Raw genomic sequence first — 22,608 nt, 5'->3', positions numbered from 1 at the left:
GACCGATTAGCATATCAGGAATCGTTGTCAAGGTCTTGGAGAAATTAGTCAAGAGAAAAATACAGGATTGGATAGATGAAAATGGGATACTGCATGGGGGACAACATGGTTTTGTGAATGGTAGATCTTGCCTCAGTAACTTGCTCACGTTTTATAACACAGTGAGTTGAACTGGATAAGGGTAATGAGTTCACAGTGATTCTACTAGACCTTGCTAAGGCCTTTGACAGAATATCACATGGAATTCTAATCAGTAAACTGCAGCATATGGGGATGGATATAGGGTTGGTGAGATGGATAGGAGGGTGGTTAGTGGAGAGATATCAGAGAGTGGTTTATTCAGGAGTAGAGTCCAAAAGACGGCCTGTGACTAGTGGTGTGCCGCAGGGTTCCTTTCTTGGACCACTACTTTTCAATTTGTTCATTAACGATATAGGAAAGGATCTGAGAGGAAGCGTTCACTTGTTTGCTGATGATGCAAAGTTGGGTAGAGCAATAGTGAGTGCACAGGATGTCAAAATTTTGCAAGATGATTTGGATAGTTTGGAGGACTGGGCTAAGGAAAATGGATGTCAATTTAATGTAGAAAAGTGTGAGGTTATGCATTTTGGGATGAAAAGATTAGCAGTAGTATAACACATTGGTGGAACCATACTCCAGGAGATTGATGAGGCCAGGAATTTGGGAGTGTTGGTGGATAGGGAGTTGAAGTTTAGGGGGCACATCACAAAAGTGGCTAAATCAGCTCATCAAATCACTTGGTTGCTGAAAAATACTTTGACGAGCAGAGACAAACAAGTTATTGTTCCTCTGTATCGAGCCTTGATAAGACCCCATCTAGACTACTGTGCCCAGATATGGGCACCAGGGTTTCTTCTTGATGGGGAAGAGGTGGAGAGGATCCAGAGACGAGTGACCAGATGATAGCAGGTCTGTGGAATGAACCTTATGAGAACAGTTTGAAGATTTGTGGGTTGCAGAAATTGGTTGATAGGCGGAAAAGGGGTGATATAATTGAGACATTGAAATTACTGAAGGGTTTCATAAGATTAATTCAGAAGATATTTTTGAGAACAGGTCTGGTGATGGGAGGACTAGTGGCCATACATGGAAGTTGGGCAAGAATGTGGTTAGCAAGGGTGTTAGATTTAGGTTTTTTACTTGGAGAGTGGTGAATGAGTGGAATAAGCTGCCAGAATCTGTTGTGGGTGCCATGACGGTGAGTGAGTTCAAGGTGAGGTATGAAAGATATTGTGTGAATGTCGAATAGTTGTTCTTGACATGATGTGTCAAGAACAACTATTCGACAGACGAACAACTATTCGATAGTCTACAGACTCATCGAGGGAGGCATGGGCCTCACTCGATGAGTCTGTCGACTCCCTGGAGTTGCCCATAATTATAATAATAATGATAATGATCTTCCTCATCCATAGCCATGTTAGCCAGTCTTGGGCATGGACAACAGAGTTTTTTCCCCCAGTTTATCTGGGGGTTTTCAACCCACAAGCAGGCAAACCGGCCTCGTGAACATATACACGGATATAGTCAGGAATACTTAAGACAATCCTTCCAGTCTGGAGGGATTGTCTTAAGGATTGAATTGTCAGCTGTGCCAGTCCCGAGCCCAGATAAAAATAGGGGGATTGAGTGGTGCCGTACCTCCATGTAAAAGGGGCTCATGGCTGTTGAATCACCATACGAAATGAATGAACGAGCACTTAATACTAGTTTATTATATGATATAATTAGAGGTAAAAACAGTGCATATCAGTGAAATTTTACTTGTACACTCTTTCTTATAGGTATTTCATGTAGGTCTCAATCATTACACCTAAATGAAGCACTCATTCCAAGAACTACCCTAGAAAAGAGCTATGCTAAGAAAGTTCTGGAAAATAGAATCCAGACCTATCCAAACACACACACACACACAGTTGAAGATGAAACAGGAGTTAATATGAAAGAACTATGAAACAGGCAAACTTGAGGAAATGATGAGGATACAATGTGCAACTAGATTTACTGTTAGTGCTAAGCTACAATGAGTTCTGCTAATGATATAATTAGAGGTAAAAACAGTGCATATCAGTGAAATTTCACTTGTACACTCTTTCTTATAGGTATTTCATGTAGGACTCAATCATTACACCTAAATGAAGCACTCATTCCAAGAACTATCCTAGAAAAGAGCTATGCTAAGAAAGTTCTGGAAAATAGAATCCAGACCTATCCAAACACACACACACACAGTTGAAGATGAAACAGGAGTTAATATGAAAGAACTATGAAACAGGCAAACTCGAGGAAATGATGAGGATACAATGTGCAACTAGATTTACTGTTAGTGCTAAGCTACAATGAGTTCTGCTAATCAAATATATTTTCTAACATGATAGATTGCATTGAAATATAAATATATTATTTGAAAGTACAGTAGGAGAAAAATATATCTGCATTTGTCTGGTTTTTTCATTATTTCTGAGTATTCCAAAAGCTAAACAAAGTTGGAGTAAAATCGATGAATGAAAAGATTAAAGGTGAAATTAGGAGAAATCACTGGGGAGTCAACACAAGATGAATGTTGCTAATGATCAGTTGCATGAAGAGTAAAAAGAGCAGGCCAAGAAATTACTCAGTTGGTAAAGACAGCAAAAGTGCAGTATGAGAAGAAATTACCAATCAAGCTAAGAAAAAATCCTAGTAAGTTCTTTCAGTATGTGGCAAGTAGAAGAAAAAAATGCTTTGGAAGGATTTTGCTAGTTGATGACACTGGCAGATTAGTAACCAGTGTGGCGAATATAGTTGAAGTATTCAGTGATAAGTTTATCAGTGTATTTCATCCTTGTGAAGGCAACATTATGAGAAGGTATGGGAGGAGGAACTGATGGTGAATGAGCAGGAGGTATATGAGGAATTAAGTAAACTTGATGTTAATAAGGCAGGACTTGATAGTATATTGCCATGTATCTTATGAGGGAATGCTCTGTGAATTAATTGCACCTTTGCACACTTGTTTAGCATGAGTCTTGCTACAGGATGAGTCCCAAAGGAATGGACAGTGGGAAAGATTGCTCAGCTGCACAAATGAGTGTGTGTGTGTGGGGGGGGGGGGGGGTAATAGGACTGAGGAGGCTACAAATTATGGGCCAATCTGTATGTGTCCAGGATTGTTAGAGAAATTGGTAAGGACTAGGATTCAGAAATGGGTTGATAATAGTATTCTTTATCATGGTCAGTATGCATTTGTTAAGAGGAAGTCATGCTTTAGCAGTCTGCTTGCATATTATAACAAGGTGAGAAATTCACTGGATAAGGGAGATGAATATATGATGGTGTACTTGGCTTTTTTCAAAGGCCTTTGATAGACCATATGACAAGCCAGTAGCTAAATTGAAACTGTTGGGATTGGATAACAGATTAGTGAGTTGGATAGCTGTCAGACAGATATCAGTAGGTTGTGTATGGAGGAGGTGTATCCCAAAAGAGGAATGTCACTAGTGGAGTGCCAGAGGGATCTGTTTTGGATATATTATCATTTAACTTGTACATTAATGACATTGGGACCAGAATAACTGGAGATGTGAAGCTCTTTGCCAATGATACAAAGTTGGGAAGAGCTATGAGAAATAGAGCAGATGTTGTGTGGTCTTGCAGGAAGATCTGAATAGACTATGAGTGGGCACATGAGTGGAGCTATCAGTTTAATATATACTTCTGAAGGAAATTTTGAAGGAGGTGGAGGAGATGAGAGATGTGGAAGTGATGGTGAGCAGCAACTTCAAGTTTAGGAATCACATTGCTAAAATTATAAGAACATCTCAAAGGATTATGGCAGTAATGAGGAGGGCATTGACATGCAGAAGCAAAAAGGTTATGGTTCCCTTGTTTAAGGCTTTGATCAGGACACAATATGGACAACTGTGCACAGATTTGGTCACCTGGTTTTCAGGGGGATGTTTTGGAAAGGATCCAGAGAAGATTTACTAAATTAGCACCAGGTCTATGGAATGTTAGATTATGAAGAGAGGAAATGCAACTTACAGATCTGTGAATAGAGGAAATGTGATTGAGACATATAAGTTGATGAGAAGTTATTAATCAGATTAATGTGGAGGAGATTTTTCATAGAGTAGAGTAGAGAAAGAGAGACAAAGGTAGGGCTAGAGGCCATCCCTGGAGCTGTATAAGAAAGGTGTAAGCAAGTGAGTGAGAAGCAGTAGGTTCTTTGCACGGAGAGTGACTGATGAGTGCAGAAACTGTAAATGGGTTTAAGGCACAGATCGATGATCTTTTGCATGAGAGAGTGTACACCTCTTGTGATGGGTCATTTGATTCCATGGAGGTCAGATGTTAATAGTAATAAAATAACAATAATAATATTGCTTGTAAAAAAATAACAATAATAACAAACAATAATATTGTTTATGTGGTGTTGCTGATAATTCACAACTACTATGATAAATCCCAAGAATGTGTCATGGATTGAAGTCATATATCCTTCAAAATGTGGATGTGATGAAATGATGGTTGGAAGAGCAGCGTTAAAGATTGTGCAGCAAAGTATGAGAGAGAGGTGGTACAGAATTTGTTGCCTTGGTATGATACTGAAGAGATGGGAGGGATGAGAATTGGTGATTAATCACATTGATAGTGAAAATGTGTGAATGTTCATAGAGAAAGAGATTTAGAATGTATATAATAGCAGATAGGAGCTGTATGTAAGAGAAAAGTTGCATAGTCAAAAAGGAAAGGATTTAGCCATTTCGAAAGGTTGGTAATTCCTGAGCAAGTAAGAGCATTAGAACATGGAAAGCTAGAGTCACCATAGTTTAAAGTATCAGAAATGACCTCATTTTGGTATAGTAGGAATATGTAGTTTATTACAGATCAGAGTAAAGTTTAAGAGAACAATAATAAATATCAATTGATGGGAATACTGATGATAAAAGGCTTATATCCGAATGTCATAAGTATCGGGAATAAGAGGAATGAGTTTATGACCTTGATAGATTCTGTTTCTCAGAATATGAGTGAAACTGGTTTAAAAGGATTATGTTCTGACAGGAATAGAAGTTGAAGGTATAGCACATTTTAAGAGGATAGGGGAGGAGAAGGAAACAGGGTGGTGGAGTATTACTGATGATAGCAGATGAGTTCTGCTGTCTCAGAGTAGAGAAAAAGTGCAAAGGAAAATGGCACCAATAACTCTGAGAGCATGTGATGTGATGTTGATGAGGTAGGACAGGATATTTAGAGGGATTATTGCTATAGGCCAAGAAACATAAAGAATAATAAGCAGGAAATGTTGCTGGTCTTGTTGGCTGAGTGGTTAGCACATCCTCTCTCGGGCCAAAAGCCTGCAGATTCGAATCCCACCATGGACATGGGTGTTTGTGATTTCTGTGGAAATACTAGTGGTGGTGGTAGATGGCGTTGGTGTAGTTGCAGTTGGTGGATTGAGTGGTGGAGAGAGAGAGAGTTGTAGAGTAGGTTCCCTCCCTCGATAAGTCCTTGGACTCCCTAGAGGTGTTGCATAATAATAATGTTTAGGCAAATTAACTTAACAAGTGTAAAGCATATGAACATGCACTTTGCATGTTCATATGCTTTAGGATTCAAATGTTTAGACAAATTAAGCTAAGTTAATTTGTCTAAACATTTCAACTATAGCAAGGTCAAATTGGACAGAGTGAACAACATTTACTAATTAAAGAATTCAGTTATCGAGGGACAAATATATTTAAAAAACGGAATGTGATGAAGGAAATAAAAAGATCTGTAGTTTCAGATTTCATTGACTGAGATATCATATTTGCCTTTGGTTGGCAAAAATGATCACCCAATCTTGACATAGGATTTGAGTGTGCATGTGGTACTCTCAAGGAGAAAGGAATTTTTTATGGAAATACAAAGCAGTTGATTATTATAATAAAAATTAAACTGAGGCAGTATCATGAAAAAGAATTTCAAATGTAAAACAGCTCTATATAATCAGTATCATATAGCTCTGTTTAAGAAGTATTTGTTGATAGTAATATCAAACTGCATGCCTCAAGTTAAAAAGATAACGAGATTTGAAGTGAAATGGATAGCTAGGGAAACAAAACAAGAATTGAAAATGAAAAAAAAAAATGGATAGTAGGAAAAGAGAAATTAAAATATGAGAGGAGAATTTAAAATACTTGCACTATGGCCATTATGTGGCTATCATTAGGGGGAGAAATGATTGTAGAGAGTTGAACATGTCTTATAGAGCAGGTAGCTAGATGATCAATGCAGAAAGGATAGAAGAGGAGTTTGATGATCACATTATCAAGGTTTGAAACAAGTTTTATTCCCAGAGGAATTGTAGAGAGGTTGAAGGATTGGAAGCATATGAAATAGACATATTTATTATTATTAACATTTGACCTCCATAGAGTCAGAGACTCATTGTGGGAGGCACTCACTATTGCATACAATGCTCATCCAACCACGTCTTAAACTGATTCAATGTGTCCACATCCACAACACTCAAGCAATACATTCCACTCACCAAAAACCCTCCATGCAAAGAACCTGCTTCTCACTCCTTTGCTCACACCCTCCTTATACAGTTTCCAGCTTGTTCTACTCCCCTCTCCCATTCTATGAAAAAAATCTCTTCCACGTCTACCTGATATCAGTTGTTTGTGGATGATGCGAAGCTGGGAAGGGTTATTAGTGCAGATGTGGTAGTCCTGCAAGAGGATTTGAATAAGCTAGACAGATGGGCAAATGAATAGGAGATGTCGGTTTAATGCAGCAAAATGTAAGGTCTTGAGGTTTGGGACACATCGATGGGATGCTGCTTACTCTATTGGAGGAGCTATACTGGAGCTCCTCCAATAGAGTAAGTAGTAGAGACAAGAGATCTGGGGTTGATGATTGATAGAAACCTGAAATTCAGGGGATATATTGCAAAGGTGGTGAAGGTAACACAGAGGATTGCTGCAATAATGAGAAGGACGCTGACCTGCAGAGATAAAAGAGTTATCATTCTGTTGTATAAGATCCTGATCAGACCACACTTGGACTATTGTTCTCAGATTTGGTCCCCAGGATTTGAAGGGGATAAATTAACTGTGGAAAGGGTACAAAGGTGGATAACAAAGATGATTTTGGGACTGTACAACGTTAGTTATGAGGATCGGCTGAGGGAATGTGGACTGCAGAATTTGGTGGATAGAAGAAGGAAAGGTGATATGATTGAGACTTTTAAACTGTTGAGAGGTGGTTGCAGGGTTGACATTGGGGAGTTCTTTTGCTTGGTTGAACAGTGGGAAGGAGTGATGACAAGGGCCCATCCCTGGAAGTTATGAAAGGAAACTGTGAGTAAGAAGGTGAGGAGTGGTTTCTTTGCATGGAGGGTGGTTGAACCTGAAATCATTGCCTGATAGAGTGGTGAGAGCAAGAATGGTCAATGAGTTAAACGAATGGTATGATAGACTTTGTGTTTCCTAGGAAGGACCTCCCACGATGAGTCTTTTCACTCCTTGGAGGCCTAAATAATAATAATAATAACCCCTGACCAGCTTATATGTCTCAATCATATCCTTCCTCTTCCTCCTATTCACAAGGCTCTGCAACTCACATTCTCTCAATCTGTCCTCATACTCTACATTCCAAAGACCACTGACTACCTTTGTGAATCTTCTCTCTACCCTTTCCAACATATCCTCGTCACCATGAAAACCCGGCGACCAAATCTGTGCACAATAATCCATATGAGGCCTGATCAAGGCCTTATACAATTGAATCATAACCTCTCTGTTTCTGCATGTCAGAGTTCTCCGATACCAATACCATTATGATACTGAGTACTATGGATATCAAAAAAAAAAAAAAAAAGGCAGTATCGAAGGCACATGTTTTAAAGGAATATGCAAATGAACTGACAGTGCTATTGAGACTTGGCTGGTTAATGACAGTCTTGCAACTGGAAAAATTCCTAATGAGTGGAAGGAGGATAAGCTAATGACATCAATAAAATGGAGGTATCAGTCTATAGATAAACCAGTCTGAATTTCTTCTGTGATTCTTTATTATTATTATTATTATTATTATTATTATTATTAATAATAATAAAAGACTTCCAGGGAGTCAGGGACTCATTAAGGGAAGCCACATACTACATGCACCAGCTATCATGTTCTTGAATTCATTCACACTGCATGCACAAACAACATCCAACGGCAATCCTTTCCAATCATGCACTACTGTATGAGAGAAAAATCTATCCCTAACCCCTTTCTTGACAGCATTTATTCTCAACTTCCATGGATGCTCACACATCCTTTCCTCATCTTCCATAAAATGAAAACTTTCATCAACTAAAATCCTGTATGGCTCTTTCAGAAGTTTGTAAGTGTCAATCATATTACTCTTCTTTCTCCTGTTTGCTAGTGTCTGCAGTCTAAAAATTCTCAATCTGTCTTCATTTTCTGTATTACACAATTCTGATATCATTTTTGACACTCTCCTTTTCACTCTTGCCACTGTATCAGAATCATCAGGGGAAACAAGAAGACCAGTCCTGTGTTCAATAGTCCAAGTGAGATCTTATCAAGGCATTGTAAAGAGGCAAAATGACTTCCTTATCTTTACATGTCAAGGTTTTTTCCAGCATTACCGTTATCCTCTGAGTTGTATTTACAAATTTCGCTATATGACCCATGAACTTCAACTTCCTGTCTACTAAAACTCCAAGATCCTTAGCCTCATCATTTTTTTCCAAGCATAATTCCACCAATATAATATGACATTGATATCTGATCACACCAAAGTACATGACCTTACATTTGGTAACATTGAAATGACAGCCATTTTCACATTCCCACAATTCCAGCCTATTCAAATCATTCTGCAAGTACTGCATATCAACAGCACTCCTGATTATCCTACCTACCTTTGCATCAGCAAATAGCTATATGTTGCATATCAAACCTTTCCCAGTATCATTAATGTAGAGATTGAATAACAATGGAACAAGTACTGATCCTTGAGGCACACCACTGGTTGCCTTGAATCTTGCAGATTCACACTTCTCATATACGACTTTTTGATATCTGTCAGTTAGCCCTCTTCCTATCCATGCCAGCAGTTTATAATCCAATCCCATATTCTCTAATTTATGCAACAGTCTTCCATGCTGTAGTCTGTCAAACGCCTTAGCAAAATCCAAAAGTATCATGGTTAATCCATTTTCCTTGTCTATCTCAGAGATAACATTATTATAGAATGTGAGAAACTGTTAAAACATGAATTTCCCTTAGTATATCCATGGTGTTTATTGCAAAGTAGAGATTCTCTGTTAACCCATTTCTGAATGATGCAAGCCCTAACCAACTTTTCCAAAATCTTCACAATCACTCCTGAGATATTGATTGATTGATAGTTGGATACATCAGTCTTTGCATCCTCGTGCAAAGGGGGGTTACCATACATTCTTTCACTCCTGTGGAATCTTCCTGTTTTGAGACTCAAATTATATTGCCTCATCAGTGGAATAGTCAGTTCAACTGAACACTCTTAGCCACCGTACTGATATCGCATCAGTTCCTATTGCAGAATTCTTATTTAGTTTGTGGAACAGCTCAAGTACTTACTCCTCATGTGGTAAAGAGGTAGTGGGGAGTTCAATATTCCATATACCAGCTTGATAGCTCTTAGGAAAATTATTATTATTATTATTATTTGACACCTCCAGGGAGTCCCAAAGACTCATCGAGGAAGGGCGTCTACTCTACAACTCTCTATCTCTGCCACCCACAATCCACTAACTACAATGAACCACAACTATACCAATGCCATCTACTGCCCACCACTACCACTAGTATTTTCACAGAGAATCACAAACATCCAAGCCCACAGCAGGGTTTGAACCCACATTCTTTTGGCTGGAGAACGGATACACCAGTGGTGGCTGGTGAAATTTTTAGTGGGGGTGCTGCCTATACAAAATAAAAAAAAAAAAATTTTTTTCCTAATAAGTAACCAATTTATTAATAAATAAATCTACAGATTTATTAATAAATTGGTTACTAATTAGGAAAAAAAAAATTTTTTTTGTTATTATTTTGTATAGGCAGCACCCCCACTTAAAATTTCACCGGCTGCCCCTGGGACACACTAACCACTAGGCCAACCAGGCCAGCATACCAACAGAGTCAAATTTCATTCTTTCTTTTACTTGCAGCATTATGATAGAATTCTTTTTATGGTTGTCTTGAACTTTCATACTCAGATTTAGCTTTCCGTACAACACTTGTGATTTTTCTGGCCTGCTGCTTATAATTATGATAACTGACATCATCCTTATGCACACGATAATCCTTCCACATCATCTTTTTATTACAAATCTGTTGCTTAATTAGATTACAGATCCATTTCACTCCTACCTATTTATTCTTCAAACTCTAGGGACATATTCTGATATTGTATTATTTAAATATTTTTATCACTTCTCATGCACTGTTGATATCCTTCCCGTCCAATAACTTATACCATGGCACAGATTTCAGAAACACTAGTAAGAGCTCATATATTGAAGTGGACAGATAATGGTAATGTTACTTATGAAAGCTAGCATGGATTTATTAAAATTACTAGTTTCCATAATCTAGTCACTTTTTATAATAAAGTAAGAAGAATAACTAATGCAGATACTAAATTTTTCTTGATTTTGCAAAAGCATATTTGCCGGGTTTTCATGGTGATGACGATATGTTGGAAAGGGTACAGAGAAGATTCACAAAGGTAGTCAGTGGTCTTTGGAATGTGGAGTACGAGGGCAGATTGAGGGAATGTAAGTTGCAGAGCCTCGTGAATAAGAGGAAGGGGGGGATATGATTGAGACATATAAACTGGTCAGGAGTTGTTATCAAGTAGACATGGAAGAGATTTTTCATAGAATTGGAGAGGAAAGTAGAACAAGAGGCCATTGCTGGAAACTGTAAAAGGAAGGTGTGAGCAGAGGAGTGAGAAGCAGGTTCTTTGCATGGAGGGTGGTAGGTGAGTGGAATGTATTGCCTGGGTGTGTTGTGGATGTGGACACATTGAATCAGTTTAAGACGCGATTGGATGAGCATTGTATGCAATAGTGAGTACCTTCCACGATGAGTCTCTGACTCTATGGAGGTCAGGTGTTGATAATAATAATAATATAATAATAATATGATACATTGCCACATAACAGGTTGATATTTAAGTTGCAACATATGAGTTAGATATCATTCTAGTGGACTGGATTAGCAGTTGACTGAAGTGAGTTAATTAAGGATGAAGATGAGTTTAATGTAGCTAAATATTGAGTTTCAAATTTTGGAATCTGCAGATAGTTTGGCTGCATACTCTCTTTGCAGAATTGGAGGAGGTGAGGAATCTTGAGCTGATGGTGAATAGAAATTCAAAGTTATTTATTTAGTCTATCAAGACTACCAAGTTGATTGCTGGAACACTGAGAAAGAAATTGACCATTGATACAGTATAAATCTCTTATCAGATCAAATTTTGATTACTGTTCATAGGTTTGGTTGCTAGGATTTAAAGGGGACAAAGGCGCATTTGAGAGGATATATTGATGATTCCAACAGAACTGTTGGAAAATTGACTATGAGAATAGATTGAGGGCATGTAGTCTGAAGAGGTTGGTAGATAAAAGATGAAGAGGTGACATAATTGAAACATTTAAACTCTTCAAAGATATTTACCAGATGAGTGATGATGGGAGATTTTTCAAAGAGTACTGCAAGGGATGAGACAAGGAATAGGGTCATTCCTGAAGGTTGTGCATGACATGTGAATAGGTTTGTTGACATAGAATAAACTCAGACAATGCAATCCATAGTGGGGTGCATGGAATGCACTGTCTGAGAGGATGGTGAGAACACATCTAGAGAAAGAAATTAAGGAGTGATATGATAAATTTTATTATCTAAAATGGAAAATCTTCATGTAATCATGAGAGCCACTACAGTGACTCTCATGACTCCATGAAGGTCTTGTAACAATGTTATAATAATATTATTATTATGTCCATATTTTGTTTATGTTCTATAACTGTAAGCAAATATCAATTCACACATTTTCAAAAATTGTATTTTGACATTTATTTGCTTTATTTTCAGATGGATTGGTAATGAAACATGCAAGCCCTTAAACAGTTTTGTAAAAGACTGGATTGAGAATGGTGCTACATGGATAGGAGGCTGTTGTAGAACACAACCTAGTGATATTAGTGCCATAAAAGAGACTGTTAATACTCTTAATATGATCATTTAAATTTATTTTATGTACATAATCATATTTTGAGAAGTAATATAGTGAAAGAAAAAAGGAAAACTAAATACATGCAGATTTTATATTTTCTTTTTATTTTATAATATATGTGTGATATAATATGAAATAACATAACATGTCGGCCTGGTTGGCCGAGTGGTTAGCGTATCTGCTCTCCAGCCAAAAGGCTGCAGGTTCGAATCCTGCCGTGGGCATGGATGTTTGATTGTCGGTAGATGGCAATGGCGTAGTTGCAGTTCGTTGTAGTTGGTGGATTGAGTGAGTGGTGGAGACAGTTGTAGAGTACATGCTCTCCCTTGATGAGTCTTTGGACTCACTGGAGGTGTCACGTAATAATGATAATATGCATGATAATAAAAATATGAAATCAGTGTTGTGTGTGTGTATATATATATATATATATATAAATATATATATATAAATAAATGAAGTAATAAAATAAATAATAAACAACATACAGTAATAAGGAAACTAACTGCAACTGAGATGACATCTCTGTTACAATCACATAATAGTGGTTAGTGAAAGAGATCATGTATCCTTGGCATGGGAGCGAGCAGGCATGTATAAGGGAGGGAAGGGGGAGTATGGAAAGTTCTGATAAACACCTAGACCAAAAATGATATTAAAGCAAACAAGAAAGAACATATCTTAAAACCCTTTAACCCTAATGTTTCATCAAATTTTAATCATTTGTTCTTTTAGGTTATATAAGAAGACATAAAATAAATTAATTTTTGTTCTAGGTGTTTATCAGAACTGTCTAGACCCCCTCCCTCGTAATCTTGAGGAGAAAGGAATTTAAGCAGATGATTATAATAGACTGGGGTTACACAAGGTCCAACGAAGATGGAGAACTTATTGAAAAATGGGCTGAAAACCTTTCTCTAAACTTGATACATAATCCAAAACTCCCTGCTTCTTTCAACAGTGGCAGATGGAAGCGAGACTATAACCTTGACCTCATATTTGTTAGCTCAAAAATATCCAACATTTGCGTTAAAAAGGTGTTAAATCTGATTCCACATACTCAACACAAACCTATATTGCTTCAATTGAACCCAGCAATTATGCCTAACACAGTCCCTTACAGATGATGATTTAATTTCCAAAAAGCTAATTGGAAGGGCTTCATGGAAGATCTCGACCGCTCCGTAGAACAAGTCCTCCCAAACCCTCAAGAGTATCCTGAATTCATAAAAATACTGAGGAAAATCTTCACCAAACATATCCCCCAAGGATGCTGCACAAACTACATTCCAGGCCTTTCCAGTGACATACAAGCCCAGTATGCTGATTACTTACAACTTTACAACACCAACCCCTTCTCAGAAGAGACTATCCAAGCAGGAGAAAAATTATGCTCCAAGATGGCAGAGGAAAGGTGTTCCTCATGGAATAAAGAAATAGAAGCCCTTGATATGACCCATAGTAGCAGAAAGGCATGGAACTTTATCAGCAGAATTAGGGAGGATTTCACTAAGCCATATGAGCATCTGCAGGTAACAGCTAACCAAATTGCTCACCAGCCACTGCTGAATGGAAAATTCCCTAAAAAGCACACATAAAAGAAGATACTTAGAACCCCAAGTGAGGAACAAAATATGATTAACTCAGATTTCACCATCACTGAACTCAACGCTGCCATAAACCTATTAAAACTTAGAAAATCTGTAGGCCTTGATGATGTCTGTAATGAACAGATTAAACATTTTGGAAACAGAACTAAAGAGTGGTTATTAAACCTGTACAACACTTGCCTCAGAACCCTAAGGATACCAACTATCTGGAGGCATGCCAAAGTTGTGGCCTTTCTGAAACCTGGAAAAACTTCAACAGAAGCAAAAAATTACAGACCTATATCACTACTCAGCAACCTCTTTAAACTCTATAAATGATTAATTTTGAATAGGCTACAACCCCTAATTGAACTCCATCTTATTGCTGATCAGGCTGGCTTTAGACCAGGCAAATCCTGCACATCACAAATTCTCAACCTCACTCAATATATAGAAAATGGTTATGAACAAAAACTAGCCACAGGAGCAGTCTTTGTAGACCTAACTGCACTATCTCACACTTGGAAATAAAATATACAGAATAACTAGAGACTATTGCCTTGTCCTCCTGATCCAGTCACTCTTGGAAAACAGACACTTTTATGTGGACCTGGGGGGCAGGAAGAGCCACTGGCATCTCCAAAAAAATGGCCTCCCCCAGGGAAGTGTATTATCACCATTACTTTTCAACATCTACATCAATGATCTCCCCATATTTCCAGGAACTAGAAATTTTATCTATGCTGATGACCTTGTCATAGCTATTCAATCAAAAAATTTCAAGTCCATTGAAACTACTCTGTCACTTGCCTTAAATAGTCTAACCACATACTATACCAGCAATCAACTAAAACCAAACCCCTTGAAAACCCAGACTGGCCTTTTCCACCTTAACAATAAGGAAGCTACAGATATCTTGGGAAGGCTCTAAAATAGAACATTCCTGGAACCCAATCTACCTTGGTGTGACTCTCGATCACACCCTCTCATATAAAACCCACATAGAAAAAACAAAGGCAAAAGTAAATGCAAGAAACAATATACTACGAAAGCTTACCTCCTCCAAATGGGGTGCAGACCCTAACACACTGAGATCTTCTGCTGAATACACCTGCCCAGTATGGTCCAGATCTTGCCATACTGAAAAACTTGATCCAGCATTGAATGAAAGCTGCCGCTTAATTACAGGATGCCTGAAACCAACACCACTAAAAGACCTGTATACTTTGGCTGGTATTGCACCCCCTTCAATTTGAAGATCTGCATTCTCAGTTGATGAAAGAAGCAGATAAATGAATGATGAATGCCACCCACTATTCGGCCAGACCACAGTGCCCCAAAGACCAAGATCCCGACATAGCTTCCTGGCAACTGTTGAACCACCTAAAAACCTTCCAGAGACAAGACTTCAACAATGGCTTTCACTATATCCTGAAAATAATACTGGTATTCCAATAGCCGAACATCTTCCACGTGATGCCCACTTGGACTTTAATACTTGGAAAAGCCTCAACAGAGTGTGAACGATAGGATGCTGTAAACACAACCTCATTAAATGGGGCTACCTCACTGGCCCAGACAATTGTGAGTGTGGGACAACCCAGTCCATGGAACATCTTCTTTCTTGCCCCTTTCTTCCATCACCTTGCACAAAAGAGGACCTTATATCCTGCACAGAAAGAGCAGTTGATTGTGCAAGATACTCGAGAAACATCTGACCATATTTATTATATATAAGTTATGTATAGTTTCCTTTTTTTCATATTTAATTATTATTTCCCTGTATAATTCACCTACCAAATCTAAGCTGATCTCATTGTAATGTATCCTAATTTGTTGTAAATCATGTTGTACCACTTACTTACTACTGTACCACTTATGTTTGGATATGAAATAAATAAATAAATTATGAAGAATATGGTAATGCTCCATGTAGCATGGACTTGATGGAAGAGAGAAAGAGAGAGAGAGATCAGTAGTGCATGGGAGTAAGTCAGTCAGTCAGTGATACTCAGGATATCAACAAGCTTGTGGGGAGAGAATTTGCCATTTGCTTTATAGAAATTTGCTAAGGAATTGACACTATATTGATTTTTTTTTGTTCATTGAAACACTTGCAACTGGAAAATCCCTAAGAGTGGAAAGAAAGAAGAAAAGAGTGAATCTGGTAAATGGTGGCATCAAAATATATAGACTAGTTAGTATTTTTTTTTCAGTGGTAGTTAAGATTTTGGAAAAGTTAGTATATAGGAATATAGAACTGACCAGAAGAGAGTGAGATTATTTATGGAGGTCAGTATAAATTTATTAAAGGAGAGTTTTGTATTGATAATCTTGTCACATTTTATGATAAAGCAACACAATAATGAGGGTAATGCATATATCGTGTTTTTTCTGGATTTTGCAAAAGCATTTGACAGGTTTCCATGAGAAAAGTTGATATTTAAGTTACAATATATGGGTTGAGTATCACAATAATGGGGATTAGACTGGATATTATGAGAGTTGTCTATTGAGAAACAATAGAAAGAAGGTAGCAAATGAGGTTCCACGAATTCAGTAATTGGGGACAATAGCATAATTTTTTGCTATTGCAGAGAGAGAGAGAGAGAGAATGATGATTGTTCAGATTCTCCTTAAAGAGCCACTTTTAATGTTTTAAACTTCTAGGATTTACAGATCCTAGAAGTTTAAAACATTAAAAGTGGCTGTGAAGACAAAGGTAGTGAAGACAATCAGTGTCACAGTAATGAGAACACTGAATAGAGATAAGAATTTGGCAGTCCCTCCTTATCTTTACTTTTCCACAGATAGGAAAGTGCACTAGACAAGATACAGTCCTCATCAGACCTCATCTGTTGTGCTTAGATTTGGTTGTATGGATTTCAAGAGGATGAAGAAACTTTAAAGAGAGAGTTAAAGAATAAAATAGTGAGTAATAAAAATTTGACATTAATGCTGTGGAAACATTGGCTATGACTATAAACTGAGAACTTGTAATCTGCAGAGTATCACTGAAGATCAAGGGATGCTGTGATTGAGATGAATAAGATGTTGAGTATTTGAAATAAAATCAAGTGGCTATCCCTGGAGGTTGCACAAAGTAGTAAGAAGTAGTGTTTTTTTTTTTTTGTTGTTGTTGTTTTGCATGAATAGTTGGGGGATGCTGGAAATACATTCCCTGAGAGGTTGGTGAGAGTATAAACAGGAAATGAATTTAAATAGTGATATTACGTTTTATAGTGCCTAGAGCAGAACTACCATGATGAGTCTCTCGACTCTTTGAAAATCATATAATAATCTCAAAAGTTTCTCATGTGTAAAAAGTCAATCAAGTGCTGAGAGTATAGGAAGTTATTTTTATTATTATGATACAAAAAATTTATCATGAATAGACCATAGTAATCGTTATTCACACAATACCTAGCATAATTCTTGAACTCATTCATTTGCAACCTCTAGCAGCCTATTCTACTCATTCACTACTCTAAGTAAAAAATAGTCACCATTTCCTTGCTAACTAGTTATTTCTACACAAAAGGTTGACTTCAACCTTCTGCATAGAAGCAGCTTCTTTCCCAGCATTATTTTTAATAATTGGTGTTCTTCTGGTACTGTTCAAATTGCAAAGTAGACATTTACATTCTTAACAATTAATAATATCAACCCAGTAACAGATTTTGAATTGCAGTCATCTTACCTTCTCAGTATTTGGGCTCATTTTTGTTAGGTGATTTTTATGAGATATTAGTTTTCTTTTTCTTTTTTTTTTGTAAGATAAATTAACTAAAAAAGTAACTAAAGTGTCAAAAAAATTACTGGTCAAAATCAACAGAGTTTTGATCAAAATCCATTAGCCAAAACCAACTGCCTTTTGATCCAATCATATAGAAATAATATATGTCAGATCTTAGTGAATAGGCAAAGTGTTGAATAGTCACATTTGGCCAAAACTGATTGAACAATAGAATTCCATGTTAAAGATACCAAGCAATTTTAAACCTGGTTTTACTCCATTTTTCCCAAGTAAGCAAACAGACAAAATGTCAAGTTTGCGCCTGCAATTTATGCAAGACTAGCTGATCCTACAGGTAGTGCAAGACCAAGGCAACTCGTGGTAAAGGTGGAGCAAGCTCTAATCACTAATCTTAATATTTACCCTTAATGCCAAAACACATCTCCAAGAAGGGGATGTATGATGTTTTGTATTAAAGGCAAGGGGCCACTACCCAGACCGGTTTCGACCTTTATGGTCTCATCAGTGGGAGCCAGGCTAGAAATACCAAGATTTAGTAATGCAGAGCTTGTAAGTATTTTACCAAAACAAGTTACCATAAGGTGTTATAACCTTATTAAATAAAAATCTCAGGAGGAGATGGAGTAAAACCAGGTTTAAAATTTCTTGGTATCTTTAACATAACTATACCCAAGTTAAAAATACTTTCTACATTTATATCTCCTCCTGAGATTTTTATTTAATAAGGTTATAACACCTTATGGTAACTTGTTTTGGTAAAATACTTACAAGCTCTGCATTACTAAATCTTGTATTTCTAGCCTGGCTCCCACTGATGAGACCTCAATAAAGGTCGAAACCGGTCTGGGTAGTGGCCCCTTGCCTTTAATACAAAACATCATACATCCCCTTCTTGGAGATGTGTTTTGGCATTAAGGGTAAATATTAAGATTAGTGATCAGAGCTTGCTCCACCTTTACCACGAGTTGCCTTGGTCTTGCACTACCTGTAGGATCAGCTAGTCTTGCATAAATTGCAGGTGCAAACTTGACATTTTGTCTGTTTGCTTACTTGGGAAAAATGGAGTAAAACCAGGTTTAAAATTGCTTGGTATCTTTAACATAACTATACCCAAGTTAAAAATACTTTCTATAAATAGAATTCCATGCATGGCACCCCTTCACTTTAGTCCAAATGGGCAGAATTTTTCAGATGACCTTAGTGCATATTGGGAAACAGCTTTATTCAAAATTTGATTGAATGAACAATGTGAAGCATCTGCCAAGAACATGACAGTTCCCCTAAATTCCCCTTCAGTTTTGTCCAATTGGGATGAAATTCTCATGGAAGCATAAATTACTTAAGAAATAACCATATTCCAAATTTAGTCAAAAATGATTTGAAGGACATCAAGACCTGCAGAGAAAGTATCCACATTTCCCTCTTCATTTTAAGCTTATTTTCTCAGAGGAGCTTTCATTATTTCAAAATGCCCTTTCTGTATTATTATTATTAATAATAGAAGTTGATGCTTCAAATTTCGCAACTTCCAGGCCATATAAAAGTGACCAGTCGGTGGCATAACTTAGAGTAGTGGTTTTCAAATGTTTTAAAGAGAGCCCACTTTTTTGAAAACAAATTTCTTGCACTCATTGTGAAACAATATTGACTTGTAGTTTTCTTAGTATGCATTTTATTCTTGTAAAACTAAGACATTCTTAGTTGTTGTTGTTTTATAGTATACAGTTATACTTCAAATCAAAATAAAAATAAAATTTAAAAAATTACAACTCTTAAATTTCTAATTTAATATATTAATAACAATAAAAATACTGACCATTGCTTCATCCTCTCATTCCCCAAAAAGTGGGTTTTCCCTCCCAGGGGAGGTGATATGGCACCCTAACAGTAAATTCTCACCGTCTTTATGCACATTAGTGACCAAGATGGTGAGTAGTCTGAAATGTTCTCTATGAGTATAGATTGAGGGTTTGTAGATTACAAAAGTTGGTTGATAGGTGAAAAGGGGGAATATGATAAAAACATTTACATTACTTAAAGGGTTTTATAGGATCGATTCAGGGGAAATGTTTCAGCAATTGGCTAGAGTGAGCAGAACAAGAAGTTATCCCTAGAAGTTGGATAAGAGTATCATGAGCAAGGGCTTGAGGGCTAGATTTTTTGCTTAGAGAGTGGCGAATTAATGGAATGGGTTCTCTGAGTCAGTTGTAAGTGCTTTGTCTGTTAATGGTTTGAAGGAGAGGTACGATAGATATTGTTATGATAGTTTGGGTCTCCTTCGATGAGTCTTAGGATTCCATGGAGGTTCCCATGCAATAATAATAATAATAATTTTTGTTTGCTTTTTGCATTTTGTCATTTGTATTTTAATTCAATATTTTTTATACATTCTGCATTTAATACAGATATTGTACATCAAAAAAAAAAAAAAAAAAAATAATAATAATCAGCTAATGCCTTTTATTCCCGTATAGCAGGCCTGTACAACTTGATTGTCTCTGAGGACCAAACCCAACTTGAATCACCTGACCAAGGGCCAGATCACTTCGGACCCTGAATCTTAGACTAGTCCACTGCAGCTAAACTTAAGTAAATTTGTTAGCAGGTCTACAGTAAATACTCATTAATATGCATATTTAAATTTTTTAGAGAGTTACAATTAAAATTATAATCAAATTATTTACAAACAGATATAGGTGCAAAATTTCTCAATAAAAACCACCATTTATTTACTTATTCATATGGAAGGGTTAAAGTATTTATGGCTGTAGTTCCGTATGTGTTCACGGGGCCGGTTTGACTGCTTACGGGATGAAAAACCCCAGATAAACTGGGGAAAAAACCCTGCTATCCACGCCCAAGACCTGCTAAGTTTGCTATGGCTGAGGAAGATCCTTAAGCTCCTCACGTCAGCGACGGGAATCGAACCCAGGACACTCCTTCCCCAGGCATATGGTTTCGAAGCACAAAGCCACTAGGCTAACCACGTGGACATAAAAACCACCTAAACATAAACACAAAGTTTACTAATAATTTCACTGAGAATATCACACTTATTCTCAGTGAAATATCAGTGACTGAATGTCAAATTGTGACATTCAGAATGTCACAATGTGGCACATTAAATTTCTTTGTTGCCACTATTTTATCAAAGTTTGGTGTCATGTTTGAAGTGGCCGTTCTTAATATGGCCTCTAAATTGATATCACTTAAAGATAAACGCTGTTTAGTTTTGTTCGAGTTCATGACCGAAAATGTTTGTTCACAAGTATGATGATGAACAGCCTATTTTTTCTACCCACTGCAGGGTGAAGGCCTCTCTCATTACGGGAGGTTTTGGGTCTACTACTCCCATGGTGACCTAATCCATATTGGGAGAGTGTATCTATACTTGGATGAAGGAACGTATGAAGGTGGAAGACAATCATAAACATCCATGCCTATGCAGGATTCGAACCCACAGCCTCTTGGCTGGAGAGCGGATACGCTAACCACTCAGCCAACCAGGCCGGTGTTCACAAGTATATGTGCTCCCAAACATACAAAATACCTGGTAGGCAGTATCCAACAAACTTTTAAATTTATCCTGATCCAGAATAGAATAAAACTCTTGTAAAGTACTCTCCCTATGCTTGAACCGATAGTTTTCAGAACACTGGAGATCAATAACTTCCATCTGGAGTTCGACAGGTAGATTTCCTGCTTCGACAGAAAATGAATCTTCAATCACTTTTATGCGGACTTCTCCTCTTCATTACTCAATGGCATTCTTTTCTGAAACTCCTCACTTAGAAGTGATATGAGCTTCTTGTATTTTCCACCTGCCATTGAATGATATTCCGATGGAATATTCTGTCGATAAGTTAAGAAATGTGACATGTCCCCCTTAGCAAGTTGATTTTTAAACAAACTTAATTTCATTTTGAATGCTTGATAACAGTGCTTCCAAAACTTCTGGATGTCAGGATCCCCTTTTGAAAAATGTAAATATTTCACGGACCACCCGAAAAAAAATCGTAATATAGACATATATTATTCTAATATTTATTGTATTTATATTCAATACAAAACGTACGCAGCGAATATTGCAAAAGTCAAGTACAAATATTACATTTTTAGCATCTTACATACACATTTGACATGGCACATTAGCTCATCTTTTTATTTTATATAGATAGATATAAAAATAAGAATTTACAGACAAAAGATACTTGTTGTGGTGGTGGTCGGTAGATGGCGCTGATGTAGTCGATTGGTAGTGGAGGTTCGGTAGGGTGGAGACGGAGAGTTATACACTAGGTGTCCTCCCACGATGAGTCTTCAGACTCCTTGGAGGTGCCACGAATAATAATAATATATTATTATTATTATTATTATGGGGTGCTTAAGGTAGATGGCGCTGATGTAGTCGATTGGTAGTGGAGGTTCGGTAGGGTGGAGACGGAGAGTTATACACTAGGTGTCCTCCCACGATGAGTCTTCAGACTCCTTGGAGGTGCCACGAATAATAATAATATATTATTATTATTATTATTATTATTATGGGGTGCTTAAGGGTCAAAGCTGTATAACTGAGAGGAGACCTCCACATAGCCTTTACAGGAATGCGGAGAACCGACCAGGGCTTCTGACCTAATGTCCAATCCTCACCTTCTCGTGGTGCACCCTGTTGGGTATCTACTTTGATACTGAACGAACGAGGATGGGCTGGCAATTTGGGATTTAGCCGACCAAATTGTATTCTTATTGGTTAAACCAAAATAAAAAATGATGGTACAACATGACAAAATTTCATGCCGGCTGGGGCGTCGCCCGGTTAAACAAGGCCCCCGTTGTTTTCGCCAGGGAACCAGGGCGAACAGCGAAAAGTCAGCTACTGGAACAAATCTGAAAACAAACCCCAACTCAACATCACCAGAGTTAAAGATCGGTACTATCAACGTAAGAAGCCTGAATGGCAAAGAAATGGAG

The 22,608-nt window shown here is 37.4% G+C and overlaps 1 protein-coding gene across 1 annotated transcript in view; it reads left to right on the top strand.

The window, feature by feature from the left end:
* The window catches only part of LOC150100821 (betaine-homocysteine S-methyltransferase-like), a 113,492-nt gene extending 101,103 nt beyond the window's left edge, over positions 1 to 12,389 (top strand). The window contains exon 6 of the mRNA XM_090401805.1: positions 12,150 to 12,389. Within this exon, the coding sequence (XP_090257931.1) occupies positions 12,150 to 12,303 (154 nt within the window). The 3' untranslated portion in view covers positions 12,304 to 12,389. The remainder of the gene's footprint in view (positions 1 to 12,149) is intronic.
* Positions 12,390 to 22,608: the final 10,219 nt, after the last annotated feature.

The sequence above is a fragment of the Typopeltis vanoorti genome, chromosome 12 (genome assembly GCF_054136105.1).
Source record: "Typopeltis vanoorti isolate ZY-2024b chromosome 12, IOZ_Tvanoo_1.0, whole genome shotgun sequence".
In the NCBI taxonomy this organism is placed as follows: Eukaryota; Metazoa; Arthropoda; class Arachnida; order Uropygi; family Thelyphonidae; genus Typopeltis; species Typopeltis vanoorti.
This window is presented reverse-complemented; position numbering and strand designations above follow the sequence as displayed.